At 34.7% G+C, this 26,613-nt stretch overlaps 1 protein-coding gene across 2 annotated transcripts; it reads right to left on the reverse strand.

Moving 5' to 3' along the window:
- Window positions 1-3,744: 3,744 nt before the first annotated feature.
- Window positions 3,745-18,213, reverse strand: LOC114266304 (RNA-binding KH domain-containing protein PEPPER). 2 transcript variants are annotated; one of them, XM_028207189.2, is made up of 6 exons: window positions 17,644-18,213; window positions 13,002-13,251; window positions 11,538-11,686; window positions 11,202-11,456; window positions 4,900-5,094; window positions 3,745-4,243 (listed from the first exon to the last, which is right to left on the reverse strand). In XM_028207189.2, the coding sequence occupies exons 1-6, from the start codon at window positions 17,953-17,955 to the stop codon at window positions 4,061-4,063; spliced, it is 1,344 nt and encodes a 447-aa protein (XP_028062990.2). In that variant the 5' UTR covers window positions 17,956-18,213; the 3' UTR covers window positions 3,745-4,060. The 2 variants fall into 2 exon arrangements, with proteins under 2 accessions (XP_028062990.2, XP_082776786.1); XM_082920660.1 differs by lacking the exon at window positions 4,900-5,094 and having other exon boundaries at window positions 17,644-18,158.
- Window positions 18,214-26,613: the final 8,400 nt, after the last annotated feature.

A 26,613-nucleotide genomic window follows, 5' to 3' on the forward strand; every position in this document is an offset into this window, starting at 1 on the left:
CAAATTCATGGTAATATTCCTTAACCTAGTTACACTTCGCTCTAGCTTCAAACCGTTTTGCCTGCCAATCAATTACGCCAATGCCTCCTAACAAGTCTACCCCAAGAACAGATTATGTTCTTAAACAGTCATTCAACCTTCTTTTACAAAGAACCAATCCATAAAAATATCCACAATGTTCTTGAATTGGTCAAATCCTATTTCCCTAATGGATGACATTTTATTCCTTCCCATTCTGATAAGTCAATAGCCTTTTGTAAGGATATTCTTTTCCACCATAAGTCAATAGTCATTAAACCTATTTATGATCGAGTCCAAACTAGTAAAATCATTTATCATTCCTTGTACATTCACAATATTGTTTCCATGGGAGAATGGGGTCTCCCTTTTCTGCTCTGAGACCTTCCCAACCATGATATATAATATAGTTACTATGATTACATTGATGCTTGGTTCAAAATCTTCCTATATCAAAATGAGTCATATAGTCATTCTTGGTTTTTCTCATTTGACCACAAATTCAAATCAGAATACCCTTCTTGGTTCCTGAGATGGTGGTCACAGCATGGTGCCATCCCAAAAATCATTCCTTCTGAGTTAATAGAACAAGTCAATTACTTCTCTTTAATTTACAAGCTCAGCTAGCATAAAAGTCAGTTTCCTTGGTTACTCCATTTTATGTCCAAATATAAAGTCCCTTAGATTTTTAAATGGCAATACAGTCTATCCAATAAACATAGTCAGTTATCAACATTTTGTTAAATGGTGGGATGCATTCAAAGCCTATCATATTATTGAACAAATCCAGCAAGAATTTCCAATTAACATTCATGCCCCAACTCCTGCAATGGTCAAGTCTTAGCAAAACCCAAATGCTTCAGTCACACAAGGAAGCCTACTTCCTCTCACTACAGTCAGACTTGGAAACCCATCAACCAGCACTGAACCTTCCAAATCCAAGTCTTCTAAGGCCAAGCCCAAAGCAAAGCCCAAGTCAACTCTAGCGATGAATTAATCCAAATGGCCAAATTATTGATGGCCCAAGCAAAGTCACAAATTGAAGATAAAGCCTTGGATGATTCAACCTCCTTTGAAGCCTCAACCAGTCATGATCCATATGGTCCACAATTCCAAGATGCTTAGGACTCATATGCCTAAAAAAGTCATTGGATTCCATATATATATATCAGCTTTAGTCATTACTCTTACTTTGAGAAAAGCTGCTGATATATATATATATATATATATCTTGATTCTCCTGTGCAGTCACGTTTCCTCACTGCAAGTAAAAAAAAAAAAAAATCTAGATCATGGAAAGATGCCCTCAACACCCATGTGCCTCTTATTTTCCAGCTTTTGAAGTCACAAGTTTTATAGTATTTTCCAGCTTTTGAAGTCACTAGCCTCACAGCTCCAGTCACCGGCCTCACAGTTCCAAGTTCACAGGCCTAATAGTTATCCACTTTGCTTATAAAAGAAGTTCCTCAGTCAAGGCAAACTCAGAGTTGGAAAGAGTTGAAATTTTCTTTCGCAGTTTCTCTCAGTTTCTGTAAAAATTTCTAGTTTGTTGTCTTAAAATTTAGTTTTTAAAGATGCATGTTGAAGCTGTATTTTCCAGTTACTTCCAGTAAACAATTCTGTATTTTCTAGTTATTTCCAGTAAATGATTGTAAGTTTATTTTGTATTACTATTTCTGCTTATCTATTTTATTTATGTATTTTAACTTGTTTATTTAATTTAGTTATTTTAACTTGCTTTATTTTATTTAATTTAGTTATTTTAACTTTATTTATGTGCTGCTTCCGCCTCTTTAGAAATATATATATATATATATATAAAGACTAAAACCGGCCAGTTCAATCAGTCCAATCGATTTTCTGATTTTTTCTTTCACCCCTACCACTGCCTGGTCTTCACTCTCCACCCGACACCCACTCTTTCTCCTCCACCCATCAACGGCACCCACTCTTCTTTCTCATTCTTTCTACCCTCTACAACCCCTCAACAAATGTAAGACAAATGATGGAGCTCACAAATGATGAGCCCCACATAGAGGACCCTAAGTTTGTTTTACATTTGTATCTCAATTTATGGAAAATAGTGTGCTCATAGCATAGTTGATATGATAATTATAAATAGATTGTATATAAGATTTTGGTGTTTAAAGATTGTATGGGTGTGAATTTGTATGATTTTGATATAATTTGTGCATTTAAAAACAAATTGTTGGTTGTTGTTCACTGAATTCGAACAACCAATTCCAAACAAAAATAGTTTCAACAACTTTAGTCTATTCATCAAACAATCACCAAAAATCTTTGATTGTTTGATTGTTATCTATCGGATATAGGATGGATTTAGAATTATCACTACGGGAGTACGAAAGTATATTTGAGTTGCAAATCTTTATAGTATAATATATATGTGGAGAAGTGATTTGGAAATACTCTTTGGATCCAATGGGACGCTTAAGATCCTCAGCTAGCCACCTGAGAAATAATGAACACTCCGGTCGGGAGTGCCAGAATTAGCACTCCGACAGACAAGTCAATGCATACTCTCTTGGTTGCTTATATCTCAAGTTTATACTTTTTCTCACATACCTTTCTCTGGTTGATGCTCCTCTATTTATATTCTTTCCCTTGGGCCTTAGGGTCGGGCCCACCCTTGATCTATTGCGCGTCTATTTATTCGGCTCTTGTTCTGCTGGTTGGGATGTCGATTATCCTATTCAGCTCTGAGGTCGACTAGGATCAATGCCGAATACAAATGCCGTCATTGACTGATCTCATACCTGTATCCGGCCTTATTGCCCCCCGGAATATTGGGCTCCCACAATATAATATTTTTCAAATTTTTGAAGGTACGATCGCTCCCACCCTCAACATTCTAGATCCATCGACAAATCTAGTTTGTTCCACTCTAACTGGCTGAACAAAGCTAAAAAAATAATAATAAATAAATAAAACAAAAACAAAAACAAAACAAACATTTAAAAAATAAAAAAAATAAAAAGATAAAGGAGGAGCGGCTACCATCAGAAAGTTAGATCGATCATGACCTGCCATATTTCTTCCCTTTGTCACCCTCCTACTGCCAGCATCCATTGTGGATGATATGAAATAGAGGGCGATGAAAAAAAGGAAAGTGAATGTTGATGGAATAGAGAAGGTTCAGAATGATGATACGTTTGAAATTACGAAGAATACATACATACGAAATAAAAAAATTTAAACCTTTTAAACTAACTATAATGTGGTGTAAATTAAAATTCCTGAATCCTGATCACAATTTATTTCTTGAAAAAAAAAGAAAAAATTTGCTTCACGAACAATGAAGCAAAATCAAAATCTAATCAATCAATTTTCAGATGACCCCAGAAAAGAAGAAAAAAAGAGAGCAAACAATTATATGTTCTGTGCATTCTTTGGGACGTCTCCATAATAATGAGGATTTCATTATTAAAATATATATATATGTTAGGGTTGTCTCCAAAAAAGAACAAACAGTGCATGATTTTCATTTGTAATGGCTTAATATGGGTGGGCATGTAATCTTCAGTCAGGTAAGAGAACAAAAAAAACTTTTACTAACCCACCACAAAAAGCAAATCAAACCCCACAAATTGTTTTAACCAACCTTTGAGGATTGAGGTTGGCTTTTTGCTCCATGGGATGGAATCTCCATAAAATCCAACAATACTAAACTCGAAATGTGATGATGCAAGGTCTAGCAAGTAGTAATTAAGCACAATAATGAGCTTATGAAACTTTAAAAAGCATAAATCTTTATGTCAAAAAATACCGAGATGAGCAATACAATTAGGTCATTTTTTTTTTTTTTTTTTTTTAGTTTTTTCCTTCAATGCTTAGCCACCTAGATTAAAAAAAAAAAAAAAAAAAGTAAAAAAGTAAAATAAAATTAACAGGATGAAGCATCATCATCATCATCATCATCATCATCTGTAGAAGAAGCTTTACAGAAAGACTACATTCTTCTGACAGGAATTTGGATTAAATGTCAGGAAGACGGAACTCCAAATGAACCAAGTTGCAGAATTCAGAGGCCGTAACTGTAACTACTATATCCTCCTCCTCCGTACCCACCACCATAGGGTGGTTGTGCTGATAATGATGATTCCTGGTAGTTAGAACTACCGAACTGAGAATATGAAGACCTCAAACCACTGTCCATCCTGCCATAGCTGCTACTAACTGGTTCTTTGTGGCTGCTAATGAATTCCTGCCCAAAAAAAAAAAAAAAAACCAAAACAAAACAGAACAGAACAAAACAAAAAAATGAACCTACCATCAGACTTCTTCCAGATACATCTTTTAATTCTGAGCAAAACAAAGCTTCTTCAGGAATTGAAAAGTTCCAGAACTTTTTTCTGGTGCTAAGGTCGCATGAAAAGAAATCATTTTAAATCAATACATGCACATGTAACATTTCAGAACTCAGATGGAATCCCACCAGCACGTCATTTTAACAGATTTTTTATTTTTATTTTTTGCACTTCATACTAATCTTAACATTCTTGCTATGTTATCATTGCACTCTTTTCTCAAAACAATTTATAGTAATTACAAGTTTAGGGAGAAACAAAATTTCCATTTTAATATTGTTCGATAACTACTTTCTATTCTTGAAAACAGAATAAGTGAAGACCATAGAGATGTTTTTGGCAAAATTATTTTCAAGACAATCACTTTAACCAATCCATCTCCAAGAAACAGTTTAAAACTATTTTAAGAGGTTTTAGAAAACTGAATTCATAAAAAATCGAACTTACCACCATTTATATTTCCAAAAACATAAAACATCGAAAACCAAATTTGAAAACAAGAACAGTGCCAAAGATACCATAGGTAAATTTTGCAATTAGACGAGACTTCCACCTGAATAAGTTGCTGAGCTGTCTGAACCTGAGATGATGTCCCTTTAATTTCCACTGTGATCTCATCTGGTAGTCCTCTACTCTCTTGCACAGTCAGGACGGCCCCACTAGAACGCCGTATGTATGCAATATTTGCCCCTCCAATCCCTATGATGTCCTCAGCATAAGAAAGTGGTATTTGCATTGTTTGCGCAATCTGATTAAAGGAAGCAAGATATCAGATACCAGGGCCATACAACACAACAATTCACAAAGAAATTCCAGCAGGAACTTCTACAGATTTGTGGCCTATTATGGATTTTGAAAGTATACTTGCTCTCTTTCATTATCAGTGAACTAGGCTTTTTCATAGCTCAATACCATCGCTGCTTCTCTAACTTCTCACCGGGTCTCTGGATCTCTATTCAGTCTTTTGACACTATTAACCGAATTTGCCTCAGTTTGGAGAATCCAGAAACACAAAAATCAACATCACAATCCTTCACACTCCCACTCATGTTAGTCTCTAATTTCGCACATAAATTTGAAAAACTACTTCAACACATGCTGCCAAACTCTTTCATGTGTGCCTCGTGCCTTCACACCATGTTCGTTTCGTATGCGGTTCATGTCAACAGCTCCAACCAGCCACTCAGTCGATTGTAACGTCACTAATGCAAGCATCTGACCTTATCTATCATGTCTTCTTGTTCACTGCCACGTGTTATTCCAATTCATCGGTTCAGTTCAGACAGTCCATGAAACATGTTTGAACGGTTCATTAATTTTTCCCCATTTAAGTTCATGTAGATCAGTTGTTGCTATTTTTCAACGTTTTGAATATGTTTTTGACAACTGTTTTTTCCAATTCTACCTCTGTAGTACTGTTTTTGGATCATACACTTCTACAAGTATTTAGGAATAGAGTGATTTAATATGTCTCAGGCTCTTCGCACCATCCCGGGAGGTCTCAAATAATATCCTACTTCCACACGTCACCATTTCAATGATATTGTGCTTTTATTCCAACAGATTCTCTCCAATTTAAAGTTTTTCAACTTTGCATGCAATAATCACGACTTTTGATCCTACTATTTTCTCTTCAAGACCATCAGTTTGTCACACTCCATCCATTTCTATGACTGATAGTTCTCATATACATGTTAGTCTTATCAGTCAAGTTTCTACTTCTAGTGTCCCTTTCTGATACTTATCTAATTCCTAAACTCACCTTAAATCTAATTCCAGTTAGACTACTAAGCATAGGCTGTAAGATTAGACTACTATGTGAACTAGTGGAACAGGCCAAAAGATTGGACAACTATATGAGATCATTAATCTTCACATTCTTTCTTGACTTCTTCCACACACTTCATCCTGCTATTTTGGCTCTCCCTCAACTCCTTCTCAGTGTTCTACTATCTCAAGTCTATGGTATTCTCGATTTGGTCGTAATACCTATTTTGATATTTTACGCACTTTAGTTTCTTTTGATCATCTAGGATCTGTCAAAGATGAACATGCTGATTGTCTTTATTGTCAACCTACCAAACAAATAGTTTTACCTTTCAACAATAGTGATTTTGTTTCTTCCACCTCATTTGATTAGTTCATTATGATGTTTAGGGGCCTTCTCCTCGCACTCCCATAGGGGGATGAAATACTTTGTTGTCTTTATAGATAATTACTCTTGCTTCACATGGTTATTTCTTACACACAACCGATCTAAGTTTCTACAGATATATTATAATTTTGCAAAAATAGCTCCAACTCATTTTTCTCATACCATCAAAGCCATTGGTGCTGATAATGCCATGGTATTAAAAGAAATGACATTTTTTAAATTTCTTCACCAAAACAGCACTGTTTGTCATTGTTTTTGTTCTGAAATATCTCAACAAAATGGTTGTGTTAAGCATAAGCATAATCTAGACACTGTTCGTAATCTCCCATCATTGGCAATCAATTTCCTTACGAACGTCTGTATGGTACTCTCCCTAACCATAGTATTCCCAAAGTCTTTGGATGCATTTGATTTGTCCTATGAAGCACGGACACAGACATAGACACGGACATGGTGATTTCAAAAAAATTGGGACACGAACACGACGTGAGACACGGAATTTTTTTTTTTTTTACATATATATATTTGCTACGTAAATTAATATTATATTACCAGACAATCAAAATTAATAAAAATTAACATTAATTCAATATATATATAAACATCACATTTATATTTATAGAGGTAAAAAGAATAAATAGAGAAATTAAAAAAATATATATTAGAATAATTATAAATACAAAAAAAATATAAAGAAAAAAATTATAATCCCAACACCACAGGAAAAGCGACCATTGCATCAGCGCACTATCATTATAAGCACACTATACAAAACAAAACCATTATTTAATAGTGACTTCTTGACTTCTGCCCCATCTTTATTTAATATTTCTTATAATAAGAAGATATAAAAAAAAAAATTTAAAAAAAGAGAGGAGAGAGAACAGATTCCGAGAAGAGAGACAGATGCTAGAGAGAAGAGACAACGGCGCGAGAGAGGAGAAGACAGATAGACGTGAGAGAAGCGAGAAAGAAGAGAGAAGCCAGAGAGAGGAGAGAGAGAGAGACGAGGTCGTCCACACATGAAGGTCGACTGGAACAAGCTGCTGCTTCTTCTGAGACTTCAAATCTGCGGTACACCTCTCTCTTCTCTTCTCTTTTCTTCTCTTTTTGTTATGATTTTGAGATTTAGGGCTTCTCTTCTCTTTTTGTTCTGATTTTAAGATTTAGGGCCAAAGCTCTGCGTGATTCTAGACACGGCGTGTCTCTTGCAAAAAAATAATAAAATTAAAGGGGCACGCCAAATGGCATGTCCCGTACATGTCGCCGGCGTGTCCCCGGCATGTCCACGTGTCCAATACCGCTACGACACTTATTCTGCCGTGTCCGTGCTTCATAGGTTTTGTCTTACTTCAGCCTCTTAAGTATACAAAGTTCAAAACCCAAGCACATCTTTGTTGTTTCTTGGTGAATAGAATCAAACACAAAGACTACAGATGTTGGGATCCCTATTCCAAGAATTTTTGTATTTCCCATCATGTCATTTTATAAGGGCACAAGATGTTCTCTATGTCCAAGTTCCACTTGCCATCTATGCCCACTTCATCCTTCTTTACGAATCCTTCTATTAAACTATTTCTTGATCATCTTGATACAAGTTCTTCTTCCAAGCCCACAAGCACAATCACTCCAGAGGTGCGTGCTCCATCTGGTGGTTTTTCTCCTGAGTCTCCTGCATCATCCTCTCACATTGATCCACCTCTTCGCTGTTCTACTTGGATAAGAGAACTACCTGTCCACCTCTTCGTTGTTAAAGTATATAGAGTACACAAGCACATTTGGCTTCATTGGTTATTCAAGGCTATAGGGTTTACACATTCTATAGCCTCAGTTCTCTGCCGTGACAATCAAAGTATTAACCATATTGCACATAATAATATTTTTTATGACCACAACAAACACAGAGGAATCAATTATAATTTTGTACATAGTTCGTGGCACTGTTCAACTTCACTCTGTCCCGTCATCTAATTAGGCACACGCACATGGCATCTTCACCAAGGCTCACCCACCAAAGATGCTTTCACGACTTAATTTTCAAACAGAATTTAGAATCTGCTCTATTAGTACAGTGAAAAGGGATATTAGTATATATCATTGTTTTTCTATATTTACTCTATCTCCAGATTTTAAGCTTCTTGCACAACACTACTTAAACATATTTATAGGTACAACAAGTGTTTATTGCTTCATTTCTAATACTAAACAGATTTGAATGTGAAGTTCTAAGTTATTTGATAACACAAATAAATCTCAATCTCAACCAAAATTTCAAACATATACGATGCCTAGTTAGAATAAAAATTACGTAACTCAAAAGTCTTACATGAGGTGCGAAGTAGAGGTTCTGGTCCAAGGGCTTAACAAAACATAGGAGAATCCTAGAACCAAGATTGATGAATTTGATGTATCCTCAAATCTAAAAAATTCCTTTGAACAATAAGAAAAATAAGAATCATTTCACAAAAGTGTGAAGAACAAATAGAAGATAACCATCTTATGATTGTTAAAATTGGGATCCTATGTAAGATTGGTGAGAAAATCTCGTGGATTGAATCGAGTATCATAAGATTCTACTTTCTATTAAAAATAACGCAAAAAAACAAATAAAGATGTTGTATATTAAAAGTAGAGTAAATTACAAATACAGTCCCTGAGATTTGCTTAAAATACGAATTGCCCCCTTCTGGTTCCAAAAATTACATTGCCCTTGAAGTTTCTAAATTCATAACAAATGGCCCTTTTTATTCATAAATCATCCAATTAATTAATAGTAGTCAATAATGTTAGAAATATATTTCAATTAATAATTCAATTAATTTTATTATTGTATAGAAGAGCAGTTAATAATTTATCTTCTTTTTTTTTTGTTAATTCTGTTAAATAAAAAATTCTAACAATAAGTTATTTGTAATTTTTCAAACCACAGGAGGCAATCTGTATTTTAAGCAAACCTAAGGAGGTGTATTTGTAATTTATCCAATAAAAATTTATGCCAAGTGGATATTTGTAATTTTTTAAACTACAAGAGGTAATCGGTATTTTAAACATACCTCAGGGGATGTATTTGTAGTTTACCCTTAAAAGTAATGTAGAAATACAAATAAGGATGTATATTAAACATAAGGTAAAAAATTACAAACCCAGCAATCCTACTTACAACCTTGTACCATCCCACACAAGTCTACATGTGATCCTCTATAACACCAATTCTACAGAGATTTTGACCGTTTGGGCAATTTAGGATCAAAGGATTGTACATTCATACCATCTAGATTGCGATTTTGATAACCATGAAACATCTTTAATCTAAATAAACCTAGAGAGCACTCTAGGGTCTTGGAGCCCAAGAAAACTTGAATACACAAGGTAAAGAGAGGAGAAAGGTGTCAACTTTAATAAAGTGAATAATAATACCAAAAATTCATCACCCCTTAGATAGGCTGTTTATAAATTACAAGAGCCCAATAAATATTAGAAAATAACGTTCTAAAAACACTCCTAACCAATATAGTAACCTACTAGGACTTAAATTTTATTATTGGAAACCTAAAAAATTACCAAGTGTCAAAAATAAAATTCCTAACTCTTAAAAAAATTACAAAATAAAATAAAAATATAGAAAATAATATTTTTTATTCATACAATTTATCCTACATCATGGAGAAGAAGAAAAAACAAGAGTGGATATCACTTCTTCCAAGCCTCTCCTTCACAAGAATGCGGGAGGGAGAGAGAGAGAGAGAGTTTGTGTGTAACTAACGCCTTCAACACAAGTTGTAACGATATTTTCCGATTTGGGCTAGGCCTTAACAACTTTAAAATGATGTGAATTCAGTTTTATAGCTCAAGAACTTTTCCCATCCAACCAATGTGGAACAAGATGTTACATTATCCTCACCCCCCACTAGACCACACATCCTCGTGTGGTGCGCGATGCTACACTTAGTTATGCACATCACTTTATTCTCATTGATGAGACTCAAGAGGTGGCTCGTAGAGTCCCGTACAAACCCCAGAGGCGACTCCCACCCCGCATAACTCACACATACCGCAAGGCAACTCCTGTTTGATACGAATCATAACACCCCCATCCCAAGCAATGACGCCATTGTCCACCTTGACTTAGTCCTCACAGCTTTAAAATACAAAATTACTTCGAAGAAGGTGAATTCCATATATAACCTAGGGACTCTTCCTACATTGCCGAAGTTGGACAAAATGTTATAGAGAGCAAAAACACAATATATTTGAGAGTCAGTTAATAAGACTAATCATTTAGAAATAGTAATTAGCATATCATCCTCTGGCAACTTGAGACAACTATATCATAAGCCGTTATCTCAGCTGAATCAACTACCCATCTGAAACTGAAAAGTTATACTCAAGCTCACAACAACATGGCTTTCTTAGAACAAAACATTATTAGCAATTTAAAAAAAAAAAGAAGGGATGATGATATTGTCAAAAGAAAAGTCATAAAGCAACCTCTCTATCAAAAGCAAGAATCTGATATCAGTTAACTACTGTCAAAATGATATATGGCTACTCTTTGGCTAGCCACATTAGACTTCCTAATCTTGAGATAAATCAAAATACAAAAGACAAGAATATGCACCACACCACAGCCAAGGCTATCTGATGTGAAATGTGCCTATGCAAAATAAACAGTAGTAGATAAATGAACTACTGAAACCAACCTGGGTAACAATAGGACCACTAGCACGACCACGTCCTGCAGAACGTATTCCTGAAAGTCCAGGATCTTGGCCATACAGTGAAATTCCAGAGGGAGGGATATGCGTTTCCAGCTGGGTTTCACGGTCAAAAAATAGAGACTCCCTCTTTGCTGAAAGAGGATAATCCGTGCCAAATGCAATTTCTGAAGCACCATGCGGCAATGACTTGTCAGCCCAGGTGTCTACTTGGCGTTCTTGTGAGACAGTTGAATTGTACTGTAAAAGAATAAACAAAGACAGTAAGTTCACAGTACCACAATCTATTACTTGGTAAACCTTCACAGAAACCAAACTTACACTCTTTTCAAATAGGGGAAGAACACTACGGTCCACCAAGAACTTTCGTAGGTGCCCCACCACAGATTCCAGAGCTTTAAGAACCTTGGGAGCTTCTCCCTGCAACTCCACAATCCTCTCATCTGAGTTGGCATAAAATGGCACCTCATCTGCCAGAAGAAAAAAACAAAGAGTTAGACATAAAACAGAAGGGACACAAGAGAGAGAGTACGGCTGGAACTAAAGCTTCCAACACTATCAAACATTGCCGACGGATAACACCCAAGGCGACTAGCTTGTTAATATCTCGGCCAGACTCCTGACATATTTAAAGTCGCACCCTTGTGGTTGGTTACTAATTACTCTGTTGAGTAACTTCTTCACATTTAATTATCATTTTAGTATTCTCATCTTTTTATATTCTTTCTAATTTTTTGGTGTAGGAGCCTAGAATAAACAAAAATGTTTATAGCTTAGTTGCACAAATCTCCTAATGAGGGTGATGTTTGGGCTCTAGAGTCGCGATTCTGCTGTTCAAAAGTAAAAATCTTGTTAGAACCACATTCCTGTCGAGATAAAAATCATCCCAACAAGGATGGAACCACTCAAACATATGAATCCAAAAAAATAAAAGAAAACTACGAGGGCAAAGTAAAATCTATAGAGAACAATATTTATCCTAGATTTTAGTTTTCCTTTTAGAAATTAAGGATTGAGAATTTTTTTAAAATAGATCTTTCAATTTGGATTTTGAGAATTGAAGGAGTAAAGATGTGTGGTAATCCAATGTCGATATTTAACATAGATATTACAACCAAGCAACAAAATCATTTCTTACAATATGTTTAAATATATATAATTAATTAACACCAGCCTAGGCTCCCAACCTGACTCTTGTATGTGCCCTAGCCCTACTCTGATGCAGCAGAATAAATTCCTTGAGTGTATGTTAGGTGGCCTATTAGTTGTAGCTTATTAAATAGGTGATGTAATACCATTGTACTTAGTTTTTTGGATTAAAGAATATACATTGTAATTGGAGTAGAGCTTGATTTCTCTCTCTAGCCCTTGGGGGTTTTATCCCTAGTTAGGACATTTGTCTTCTCTCTCTCAATTTGATCCTTGATTTCCATTTGTATTGCATTACCTTGAGTATATGTTAGGTGCACAGCTCTACATTTTCAATTACATCTATTGCTAACATTTCAAAATATATCAAACTTCACAAGGACATGAACCAATTAACAGCATAGCATCTTTAAAGGATTGATTAGCTAGTATTTTCATGAAAGGCAAATAATATGATGGAAATAAAGTTGGACACTGAATATTCATAAATTTGATCTATCATATGTGCAGTAAGGCCAATTGTCAACATAACCTGATGAAATCATGGTTGATTATGCACCAGTTCCTAACAATTTCACAGCTTTTTAAAAAACAATTAAAGCAATTTCAGAGCTTTTTAAAAAAACTAAAACATACCATTTGCGAGAACCCGCACTGAAGCACCAGTACTTTCTTGTATTGACTTGATTGAAGAGCCTTGCTTTCCAATTAGATTAATGGCCTGCATGGACGCCACCAATAACCGAATTGAAGAAAATGCAACTCCAACTGCTTTACCATCACCCTCGCTCTCAGGTAATGCACTCACACGTTTGAATACTCTTATTACAGCATCCATTGCAGGGGACAATGGTGCCTCAAGTTCTTCTTTTCCAGAAATTAACACCTACATTAAAAAAAGGGAAAAAAAATACTGCTCAAAATTAACATGCTATGCCTGAATAGGGGCTTGAACCTTGCATGCTATGTAGAGTCTATTCATATGAGTGGAAACAAAAAGGTACATGCAGAGATAACCAATTTCATGCTGGGAGGAAAACAAAACAAAGAGACGAAGAAAAAGAAAAAGAAGAAGCAACTAACTTAAAACTGTATTACAAACTTCAGTACCCTTCTATTATCCAGGTTGCAGCCATTGAATTGAAAGTTGCAACCATTAAATTCAATACATAATTAGTGGGGGCGGCGATAATGCCCCAGAAAAGAGCAATGATGTGTGGGCAGTCAAGGAATGGATGTTGCGCCGCTGATTTGCAAATAGTCATGACCCTTAATAATGGTGGCTTAGCAGTGTACTGACTATAGTTATTGTATGAGAAGTGAGGAAGTGACAACTGTGGTTGTTCTTTATGGTGGTTGTATAGTAGGCTTACCAAAGTTGAGGTTAGTGACCAGTGATATGATCCTAAGGTGGCAGGGCTTCTTGCAGTGACGCCATCTTGGCAAATGAAAGCGGGCCAGGGGTTGCAGCAACTGAGGTGCTGATATTGGGTTGCGGGATCAATGCATTGAATGACATAACAAAAATCTTGACAAAATCAAGTATGAGAATTTTTGTTTTTTTTAAATTTTTTTTTTTTATGTTTCATGTCAATTAGGTTCAGTTAAAATTGGTGGTTCACAGGCAAAAGTGAAGTCAACGCATCACACTCATTCCAAGGGGAGCACAAATCTTGGGTATAAGGTAATTAAGTCTCAGAAGTTTTCCAACTTTTTGCATGTCTAAAACAAAACATTAGAAGCATACTATACAAGCTTACAAAAAAATAAAAATGGTCAGTATTTGAATACTGGTTAATTGGGACCAGGAATACACAAAATAGTAACATAAAAACGCATGGTTCAACTAACAAAATGGTTCAATATAAAAGCTACTAAATAAAAAAACTAAGTTAAGATATTATTACACAACCAAACATCAATCAACAAAATGACAATGGTTACCAAACAATAGTGGTGTGAGCTTGCAATTGTAGAAGAGTGGAGAAAATGAAAAACAGCAACCACCGTGGCAGTGAAAATGTCAAAGGGGATGGAACCAGTTAAATAATGGAAAAGGAGTTGAAATAGCAGTCATAGCTGTCACCAATGGTCATAGCAAAAGCAATTCCATCTGTATTAACAGAACTTTCTTTTAACAAAAACTAAAAAATAAAAGAAGAGGCAGCTTAGCCCAAATAAATGCAGGTCTAACAAGCAAAGAGAACATGAAAGCCATAGTCAATTGTAAGGCTGAGAACTTCAAGTGTTACAAATGCAATTACAATGTCCGTATAGTGCTGATGATGATGGTCCCATGATGGTGAGATTGTGAAGTAATATTAGGCTGGTGAATGTGGTAATGGTGAGGCACTGATGCTTGCAGTATTAATCATACTTCTCATGAAAATTGAAGAGAGTGAATAATCAACAATCAATTCATTTATTTTAATGTTAATTAGGTTTCACCAGGAAAAATACAAAAACAAAAACAAATATTAGGAGTGGAAATGTATAGGCAAAGCCATTAACCTGCCTAAACACACCCAATATAAATGAGCAAAAATCCAACCCATTTAAAAAATTGAATTAAAATGAGTAATGACACATTTATACCTATTTAAAATAAACCCTAAATGGGTAAGTATTAAGTTACCTAATAAACTAAAAAGCATGAACACGAACATGTGACAAGACATGAACATGCTAACACATAAATTTGCAAAAAAATTAAGATACGACATGTGAGGGACACGTAAAAAATATATAATTTTATATATTTATTGCATATCTTATATAAGAATAAGCAATTATTATATGTCATAGATGACTATTTAATTCAAAAATAATAATTTTTAAACTCTAAAGAATGAGAATATGTATAAATTTAAGTAATTTTCTTTTATAATTAGATTCTAAATTATTTTATTCAAACTAGTAACGCGTTTCATGTTTGTCTAAGTGATAGAAACATGTATTCCCAATTGTCTGAAGCATATCCGAATGTAAAAAAATTGGAGGACATGTTTGTATGTGTCCAAAATGTCTTCAGAAGTGTCTGACAAGTGTCATGTCGATGTCGAACAAGGAGTCAGACATGAAACGCCACCTTCTTAGAAGTGTTGGTATTTCCTAGCCAATAAGTATCCATTAGACAACCTAACCAACTTTTATTTTTGTTCAGCCAGCCCAACTGCACACAACCAGTGCCATCACAGCCGCCACCATCACCGTCACCGTCACCGTCACCGTCACCACCACCATACACTGTGAGGATCCAAATCCAAAACTTTACACCTTTTGTTGGGAGTTTGGCTTTCAAAAACCAGTCATACCCCTTGTGTTCAACCCAAGATCTTCTAAGATACTCAAAACTTCGAAATACTAATCATGTATCGGTAATATTTAATGACCTTATTTATCAAAGAAAAAAAAATATTTATTGACCTTGATGATACCAAAATGGTACAAAATTCTAGTAGGTCACCATCCAAACATAGCCACTTTGATAATCTCTATATTGGTGGTGCCTGCCAATTTGGTAAGCATTGCTGGCAGGGGCAGTGATTGTAGCATAGGTATGGTCAATCAATTTTGGATTTTACAAAACTAATTAAGTTATATGGTTCTAGATGTTTAGAAAAGAAAACATGATCCATTTATGCTATCTTTGGATCTTGATTTGTGGGTAAAAAAAAGAAGAAATAAAGAAAATAGAAAGAAAAAAATGTAAGTTGAAGGTTTTTTTTTTGGAGAGGGCAATGAAAATAAAATAAATACATATCGCCAAAAAAAAAAATATTGTATTTACTCATTAAAAAGAAGTATTTAAGCAATTTTATTTCCCTTTCATTTTGATTTGTCTACAGATGATGAAAATGATGTCCCCTCCTGCTTTTCTTTAAAATATCCAATATCCAAACATAGCCTTCATATTTTTAGGTTTGGAAAACACGTAAAACCAGGTGAATTTGAAGTGAAATCTAAAAAAGGAAACCAAAAAGAAAAAGAAAAGAAGTCATTATGCATGGCGATGGTAGTGGTGGTGTTGGGATGGTTTTAATTTTAGATGTGAATATATAACTGGGTTAATCGACGTGTTGAGCTTGACTTTAAATAAATGGGTTGGGTTGTGTTGGGTTGTGTATGATATGATATGAGTAATAATCATGTAGCTAAATGGGTAAAACCCAACTAACTATTAATGACCCAACCAGACCCACTCGAATCTGTCCACGTGCCACCCCTAGCTCATATAGATTCAACACAATGAATGGTTATTTTTAAAAGCACCTAAGTTCCTTTTCTATTGTTAGCTTATATTTATAAGATAAGAACTAAAAAGTTCAAAGAATTCAGAGCCTGCATACAGAGTAAATACCTTAAAGAGGCTCTGAAACCCAACAGTGTAACCTTACATATGATTAGCATTAAAATAGAAATAACAGTTGCAAAAAGTTGAAAACTATTAAACAAAATCATTGAACATCAATTTAAAATACAGAAAGAAAATTATTAAAAAAAAAAAAGAAGAAAAAAGGAGTGGTTTTCAAGAATAAATAATTAGATCGGATCTTCCACATAGTTATCAATTCAACATCAGATCACATGATCCAGATTGCAAACACTAGTATTCATGATACTTTTGACGTAAATCACATTTTTAACAGGCTACCACAAATTTAGATCAAATACAGATGAAATACTATACTGACAAGCAACTAAAACTAAATCTAACTTTGCTGCATATTCCATGAAACTAAAATCCCAATTTCAGTCTAAGAAAAGACACTTAAAATAGCATATCGCTATCAATTGCCAGAGACCCATAGCTTATTGCAAACCCATAGCCTGGCTGTAAATGGATGATTGCTTTTTTAATTTTCAAAATATGTTCCTTTCTTTAATTATAATTTCTAAACCTGATGATTGCCACTGTGATAAAAGTGGGTTACAGGGTTATTTTAATAATATAATATGAAATTATTTATTTTCCCTTTTTATATAATTTAACCAAACAAAATATGACATAAATCATTTGTTCTCTCAATAAAAAAACGCACAATATTTTCTCCTCTTTTTTATTTTTAATCTTTTCTTTTATAATCCTAACTTAATCATTTATTTTCTTTTCTCTCTCTCTCTCTCTCTCTCTCTTAGGTTGCCACTGAAAACCACAACCCTAATCGCATGCCCAATAACCTTAATAAAGCAACACACACTACACTACTGTTGAGGAATTAGCAAAAGCCAGAAATAAGGGAAACCCTAGAAATCAAGTAAAGTAGATAAGACTCACAACGCGATCAGGAGAACCAACTGGGCCATCAAGGACGCGAATGCGGGCGCGAGTCTCCTCGCACATTTTCTTGATGAGCTCGCCCTTGCGACCGATGATGCTGCCGACTTTGAGCACCGGAACAATAAGCCGAAACACACAGTCCCCTGGCCATCCCGGCCACTTCTTCTCCGCCGCCGGAGCATCTGCACCCGCCTCCGTGTTCACGGTGGCGGTGGTAGTATCAGATGTCTCTGTTTGTGGGTCAGCTCCCAGCGCGTAGGCTGACCCGTTCTCGGCGTGTTCCGTAGTCACAGCAGCTGCAGAAGCCATTAGAGAGAGAGAGAGAGAGAGAGAGAGAACAGGTTAGGGTTTTATGGTAACAAGCAGCAGCAAGAGGCTGAGCGAGAGGCGGGAGGAGAGAGAGGGTTTTATGGATGGGGTGGGAACTAGAGTGACGCAGTCGCGGCGAATGACGGTGAAATATATATAGAAATATAGAGGGCTCGCTCAAGCGAATTCCTTTTTTGGCGCACAATTGTACTATTTCTAATACAGGCCTCTTTTAGGAACAAGGTAATTTAGTAATTTAGTAAATTTTTTTTTTTTTTTATTATTTGATTAAAATATGAGTTAAAAAAAATTATGTTTAAGATAATTTTTTAATTTTTTATGAAAAGATGGGTATAAAATAGAGAAAAAAGAGAATTTTAACTTTTTAGTATGGATTGTTGATTTTTTGACTTTTTTTAATAACTTTTTGACTAAGTGGATTAGTTCCCAAACGAGGCCACTAGATACCAATAATTTAGTGGCTCTAAACCCACAACTAGTGAGGTGGCAAGGCAAAAAAAAAAAAAAAAAAAAAAGACACAACACAGCATACACTGTAGCAGCACATCATTAGTGTAGCTCTAATTAGAGCTTCCACACTCATTTTCTTTTTCTTTTTTTTTTTTGTTCACTTTATTAGTGGTGGATTAGAGTTGTCAAATTAGTGGTCTCTATCATGATTGTTCTAATAATAATTATGTTTAGTTTAATTTCTTAAAAATGATTTTTAATTTTTTTTTTTTAACCAGTTCTCATTTGTTTTAGTGAACGTTTTTCATAATTTTTTAGTCTTTTTTTAAAAATTTTAAATTTAAATACAGCTAGTATTTAAAAAAATAACTAAAATATGAAAAATATTTTAAAAAATTGAATAAAAATTACGTGTTATTAGTCCATTTTTAATAAACTTATAAATATAAACCCTTTTCAAAATAATTTTGAAAAAATCAAATCAAACAGAATGAATATTTGAAATTACAAATTAAAAAATTAAATTTGAATCAAATTACAAATTAAACATGTCATTTTATATTTAGAGTTGGTTTTTTAATAACTTTTTTGTTAATTATTTTCTGTTTTAAAATAAAAAATTTTGAAAAAATAACACTAAACAAAAATAATAAATTTTGAAAATTTTCATTTTACCTCCCTCAATTATTGTCTCCTGTTATTTTAATCATTGAATTAAAAATTGTGACATTTAACTCTCCATCTATTAATTTTTTCAATTTTTTTGTTCACACTACAAAAAGAGAGCTCAATTATACCCTTTCATTTTTATTTTTTTATTACAACCTCTTTGTAAAATTACCAATTGATTCCTAAAGCCTAAAAAGTAAACATATAATTTCTCATCCCACCTATCACCCTTTTCCCTCTCTCTCTCTCTCTCCCTTCTCTATTCTTGTTCCACCTTCGATGATCCTCATCCACCATTTGCCCACCACAGACAGCCTCCCCACCGTTCACCCACCTCTGGCAACCCTCCATCCATCATTTTTCCACCTTTGATAGCCCTCTCTTAACCTCTCAATACCCTCCCCCTTACCTCTGATAATCCCTCTACCCCTTCATATTTTTTTTATCGTTTTCATTGATATAGTTTTTATGAACCGTTCAGCTATAGTTTTCCGAACACATGACTTTTGTTTAGTTGTAGGATGCCAAACAGGCAAGTTGTGTCCGATTGTAGGATGTCAAACATAATGGGTCTGTACGTTTGGCAATGGATGTAAGGATGTTTGAATTTTCTTCGGTAATGATTGTTTGTATGATTTGATTTTGTTTCGCAATGGGGCTCTGGGCTGTTTGGTTTTGTTCGATTCTAGTGCATTGAGCAAAACTTGAACAACCATCTTCAGATTAGATTCGAAAATGTTTAAAAAAAAACTTGTTTCATTTTTCTACTGGTCATTCATCACTATTTCTTCATCCATTATGTTCTTTTTATGATCAAAATGCTACGATTCACACTTTTTTAAGATGTTTAATAGAGAATATGAAATGTGAAAGGAAGACGAGGAATAGGGTTGAGAAGGTAGTGGTCAGGGATGTGGGGTAACTTCGAGAGTAGTTGAAATTTGCAAGGTGGTGTTTGGAGGTGGAATAGGTCAGGTTTGAAGGTTGAGTGTAAAGAAAAGATAGAGATTATAGATGATGGTAGAAGTGGAATTATAGTGTGTCAAGAGATAAAATAATTTTTGAATAAAATGTAAATACAAAAACAGTATAATGAGGCAAAAATGGCGGTGTAAACAAAATTGGCCATAAAAACATCTTTTAGGTATATGATAAATACGCTTTTACCCTCTTGAACCATCATTCAAACTTTACCCTCTTCAATTAAAAAATTACACTTTGTCACTTTTAACCATCAATTAATATCAATATAAATTTTTATTAACAATCTATTATATAAATACAAGAAAAATTAACATGTAACTTATCATAACTTTACAAATACTATAGAATATCTAAAATGATATAAAGCAACAATAAGGGCAACTAGAGAGAAAAAGAATGGGAAATATATTTATTTCAAGCAATTCACAAAATTTAAGATATCATGTGCAAATCATATGTCAAATTTTCATCCATTTATATAACATATTCTTGATGAATAGTTTATATTGATACAAACTGATTGTTCAAAATGACAAAGTATAGCATTTTTTAAATGAGAAGGATAGAGAGATTGTAACATCCCACAAAATCTTCTTTTTAATCCACATATCTCCGGGTTTGGACAATTTGAACTTTAATCCATGAGTGGATTAATTAAATGACCTCAAAAAAAGTTTTTTGTTTTTAACTTTTTCCAAATAGAGCTTGAGTACCAAATTTTCTACTAAGTCTTCTACCTAACTTGATCATTCTAAGTAGAGCTTAGGATTTTGAATATACAAGACTTGCAACATGGGTTTTTGTACTAATTTTGAAAATTAATTAAATGACATGATTATAACGCATTGTGACTACAAAGCTCAATGAAGCCTTCAAGAGGAATCGCCTAATTAGCAATCGGCCATTACATATCTTCAATTAGCATGAATTGTCTATGTGAATGTACAATCATAGGCATGACTTGTCCTTTCTAGGTATAGATTATCTCAATTCTTAATTGAGAAACACTATGGTACACACCCCTTCATATGTACCTTGTTACATATTTTTGTGGTGTATGTTAACGTATTTTTGTGATAAATGTTATATATTTTTCTGGTAGGAATTACGATAATTTGTGCTTGAGAAATAAAATTACACATTTTTGTGATAATGTTATGTATTTTGTATTGTTACACATTTTGTGGTTAGAAAATGTTTGGATAAAAAAAATATGTAACATTACCATAAAAATATATAACACTACCATAAAATACGTAACTTCATTTCTCTATCAAAAATTGTCGTAACTCCTACCAGAAAAATATGTAACATTTACCATGAAAATGCATAACATCACAAAAATATATAACAAGGTGCATAGGATTTCCCTTCTTAATTACATGTCCAAATATTACTATTATATATGTTATATTTGAGATCATAAAAATTAAACACAACTATTGAATGAAGCATATTGAAAACCAATTTGAGGGTAAATTATAATTTGCACTCTTACACTTTGTACTAAATCTCATTTTGGTCTCTACATATGAAATTGTTATAGTTAATCCTTGCACTTTTGGACAAGTGTCAATGTCCCTCTTCTGTTACTCTATTATTTAAATTTTTAACAAAATCCAATCATGTGACAAGCATATGACTATAAGATAAAGACAAATGAAAAAAATCACCCCCATTTCCCATTTCCCACATATACATATTTCATTTCAAAATTTACATCAAATTATGACTATATTCGGCTAAAAACAAAACTTAGATTGTAAATGATTAAGGAGATGAACTAGGGTTTTGTAGAAATTGGAATCACGAAACTCTATTTGCCACAGTAACGCAGTATTCCGTCTATTCTTCTTCATTTCTCTACTACATTTTTTATTTCAAAAGCTCTATTTTCTTACATCTTCGTCTCTATTTTAAGCATATGAACATATATATATTGTATTATATAACTCTCAAATGTTTGTTACATGACTGAATTCTGTTAAAGACTTAAACAATAGAGTAATAGAAGAGGGACATTGACACCTAACCCAAAGTATAAGGGGTTGACTGTCATGATTTTATATGTAGGGACTAAAATGGGATTTGCTGTAAAGTGCAGGGGTGCAAAGTGTAATTTACAATTTAATAAAATAAATCTCAAAGTCATACAATTGTCATAATGAAATAATCAATAAAAAACACATATACAAAACACTCAACATTAGTTAATTAGGGTTTCATTTAAACTTTAAAGAAGAATATTAGTTACCCATAGTTGATGTGGAATTTGCATCGTTAAATAGAATTTCATGAATTTGTTTTGGAAGCCCTCTTCTTTGGCTCTTTCACCCTTTTCAAAGTGTTTGGACCATTCAATCGTCTCTCTTTGTTTTCCACATTCTCCCATTCTCCCATATTTTTATATCCAAGCCCTAAACCCAAAATTAAAAGAAAATCCTAGATAGAAAATACTTCTTAATTTTAGAATTGGATAACGGGGTCAAATTTTACCTAATAAACATCCAAAATAGAAAAATCAAATTTCACACAAAATTGTATCTATTCAAGTTAGATTTTGAATGCCAAAGAATCACCTCAATTCAATATCAAACAAGAGAGATATATCTAAAATACTGAAACCTATATAGAGTGACTACTATTGCAAGATTGCATTTAATTCAACATACATCTTCTAGGCCTTTAGGGTTAGGTTGGAGCTTGACTCTCATACTTCGAATACTCCAAAATCAAGTACAATTTCTTCTCACCAACTTGAGTGATTTGCATATACACAAAAATTATTAAAACAATCAAGTGACAATGATTTAAGAGTTTAACAATTGTACTTTATGGGACCTTTATGTCATTTCATTCACAAGTAAAGCATACCCAAACATAACGGATTGTTGGTGGTGGTTGACTCCTATAACAAAAACAAACGGCATGCTATAATGATTAGTTAAATATGAATCATCAAAGGTGACAACAACACTAAAGTATTGGCATGCGAATCTCGATCTCCCATTTGCCAAAAACAATTTCCCATGAGGAAATTAGAGTGAAAAGTTAGCTAGCTATGTAGAATTACACTTTACACCAAGGGCACTGATGATATGTTCTTCTAGTGGTTACAAATACAAGGAACTTGATTTTTGTGGTATGAAAATGAGGTGTTTAGTTAGTCGACCATTTCATGCTTGTTGATTGTTTCCTTAATGAACCATCATGTTTTAACTAAACACCAAATATGACAAGTAGTTAATTTCGGAAGCGGCGATGCATGGGTAAGTTTAGCTTCTTTTGATATTTGTGGGTATCATCTCTGGAAACTCCCGTAAGACTATATTCATCCCACTCGGGTAACCTTATAGTTCAAAAGGCTTGTTGCATACGCTAAATACAATCATGGGTCCTATGAATGTGGCTTAGCTAATTTTACTTATATATATATATATATATATATATATTATTTTTGGCTTTGCTCAAGGATTAACAAAATGTAAGTTGAGAGATGTGATCGAGGTTAACAGGTACCACATTGAGGCCATCTAATTTGTATTTATAGTCCTTGAGATATGATTACTTGGCAGATATTATGTGTTATATGTTTGTGTGTGTGCATGTATGATAGGAGTATCTGATAAAATGGTTAAAAAATAGTGGAACTAAAACCATAAATTCTCTCAGCACAAGCAAAGGACACGTGACAACCACCACAACACTGTTGAGATACTGTACGTATGACCAACTTCCTCTGCATGAGTAGCCATCCACCGCATGAGCAGCCAGCACCCAAAAACATTTTGTCAAAGCTCCACACGAGCGGCCAAACCTCAAAATGTATGCGCGGAAATGAGAAATGACTTGGAGAGAAATTGAGTATAAAAAGGAAAAGAAAAGAAAGGAAAATGGTTCCAATTCTTCTGGTTTGAAAAATGAGGCAACTAAGGCTAGAGATGAAGCAAACCTAGCACAACCATAGGGTTCACCATCTCCTTCATTTCCTTGTCACTCCTTCCTATCTCCATGAGTGGCTAAATATCATAATTACGATTTTGATGAAACCCTAGCCAAGTAACCAAATTTTTATCTTGAGAGTTTTGTATTCTATCATTTAATTGGAATCAATTGTAAAGCTTTTGACTTTTTAAAAAAAACTCATTTATATCATTTCTTTTCATTCAATTTTTGTGATTACGAATGAATGATTTACCTTAGTTTTCATTGTTGTTGTGTTCGGAAGTTAAGACGGGCTATGTTTTCACCAAACAAGTGTAACAACCCTCATTTTGACTTGGCCATACTGGCATACATTTAAGGACGATCTTGTGTTAATATGTACATTTGCAAATCTTGTCTTGTTTTGCTTGAATGATTGCTTGCATACTTTGTTCTTGCCTGGTGTGTTGCCGAGGTCGTCTTAAGCCTAGACACCTTTGAAACCTTTATCACTTAGGACTATCTTGGAACCCTTTTGGTTGACCTCCATCTTCACCTTGGCATATTGGCCGAGATGTCACCATCTAGGCCGAGGTGTGCGTCACCTAGGCCGAGATGTGCATCATCTGGGCCGAGATGTTAATATCTAGGCGTTCGAGATCCTTGATCCTTGCATGAGTGATTTTGTTCCTGGAATGGTATGACCTAGACCGAGGTGTGGCACACCTAGGCCAAGGTGTGGCACAATTTAGTCAAGTGTTGTCCTTCCAAGCCGATGTCCTTGCCCTTTGATTTCCGGAGTCTTGTTGTTAGCCGATGTTGTTTCTTGCCGGTGTGTTCGTGCCGCCTAGCTTGTTGAGTACACTTTGTCTTGGTCTTGTCTTGTCAAGTCAGTCACCTTTTTGAGTTGAGCGAATCAGCCGATGCCACGTGTCCCGACAGAGGGATTAAGTCAGTGTTTATCGTGTGAAGCATATCATTTTGTATCAATCTTGCCTTTTAGAGAGAGAAACTCTAGTGAGAAGGAGGAGAAGTTTGAGCTAGAGAGGGTGACTTCCAAGCTTGATCGTTAGAGCTTGAGCCGTTAGATTCGAGTTTTGAGGTTAGAATCTTAACCTATTCTTGTTGTTCTTATTCATCATCTAGCTGTATTGCACGATCAAACCTGTTCTACACACCATTCATCGATTTAAAGTTGGTTTTAGAAAGAGAAAACGGTTTTCATGTGTTTTTGAAGAAAAGCCTCGTTTGATCCGAAAGTTTGCATCGAAGCTCATGCATTTGTGTTTGTTTTGATAAGATCCTTGAGTGTGGGTACCCAGGTCCACATTTTTGTAGTTATAGCATGAAATCTCAGCTTTTGTATAGCAAGTTTTGATCTTTGCATTCATCTTCCTCATGTTCATGTTCTTCAAGTTCTTCATGCTCATGTTCTTCATGTTTATCAAGAGGGAAACCCAGATTTTTCCCGACTTCACTTTTGAATGTGGCCATCGATGCTACATCTCGGCAAGGAGGTGTGGGACCTCGGCCTAGACCTGGTAGTTGCCCAGCGTGTTTTTCCAAGGATAAGAAACTGTGTTTCAACTTGATTGACTTAGTTTTTAAAGAATGTCGAGGTCATTTGCATGTAAGCTAGACTTGTTTTGAGTAGTGCATTCAATAGACTTTGCCATGTGTTGTAGGACTTGGACTTGCCTTGACCCCGACGTTTGAAGAACTAGGTGAGTGGTGTTTTTAATAAAGTTATGTTATACGTTTTGATAAAGACTTTGCTTTGCTTTGTTGTGAAAGTGCTTGTTAAGCATGAATAATTGTCCCTGTTTTGTATACCAAGTATGATCTTGCCTTGATGACCTTCTCGGAAAGTCCCCTGTGCTGGAGGACTCTAAACTTTCGCAGCACATCTTGTCTTGAAAGTCTCTTGTGCTGGAGGACTCTAAACTTTCGCAACACATCTTGTTTCGGAAGTCCCTTGTGCTGGAGGACTCTAAACTTTCGCAGCACCCTTGATTTGTACTCTAGTATTAAAGGGCTACGGGCCTTGTAACATAGGTCCTTCGTGCTGGAGGACTCTAAACTTTTGCAGCACATCTTGTCTTGAAAGTCCCTTGTGCTAGAGGACTCTAAACTTTTGTAGCACCCTTGTTTGAGATGCCGCGTGGAGATGTTTGCCGGAATGTTATTATTTGTAATATGTGATGCTAGTAAGTATCCCTTGAAATTTTGAAGATTTGTTAGATGGACGAGGTCCATTCCTTGTTATATATAGAGTTTTGTCTTGTATTGTTTTGAAAGGATCTCGGCTATTATTCATGCAAACCCCTTTATTAATTATACCATTCACTGAGTGTCCAAGCTCACCCTCTCTATATATATGTAGGTGATGAACAAGAAGGCGGTGACGCCTAGATGTGATTTCTGGAGCTTGTTTTGGGTCTTGATTATGTCGGCAGTCTTGAAAATCATGCTTATCGACTTGTAATATTTGTATTTCGACACGTCAGCTGAGAAGCCTTTTGATCAAGATGTATGTTTTTGTATGATTGTTATGTCGGCAATCTGGCAGACTGTGTACTTAGACCTGTAATTCGTACAATTTGTTTATGT

This window comes from Camellia sinensis, chromosome 3 (genome assembly GCF_055761805.1).
Source record: "Camellia sinensis isolate YWXY chromosome 3, ASM5576180v1, whole genome shotgun sequence".
Taxonomy (NCBI): domain Eukaryota; kingdom Viridiplantae; phylum Streptophyta; class Magnoliopsida; order Ericales; family Theaceae; genus Camellia; species Camellia sinensis.

Bases quoted from the DNA above. Each gene is read 5' to 3' on its own strand.
- LOC114266304 (XM_028207189.2), bottom strand. From the start codon at position 17,955: ATGGCTTCTGCAGCTGCTGTGACTACGGAACACGCCGAGAACGGGTCA. The intron at 11,457-11,537 runs GTAAGTTTGGTT...ATTCTTTTACAG, and splicing joins TTCCCCTATTTGAAAAGAGT to TACAATTCAACTGTCTCACA. The intron at 4,244-4,899 runs GTGGAAGTCTCG...TTTTTTGGGCAG, and splicing joins CAGCTCAGCAACTTATTCAG to GAATTCATTAGCAGCCACAA.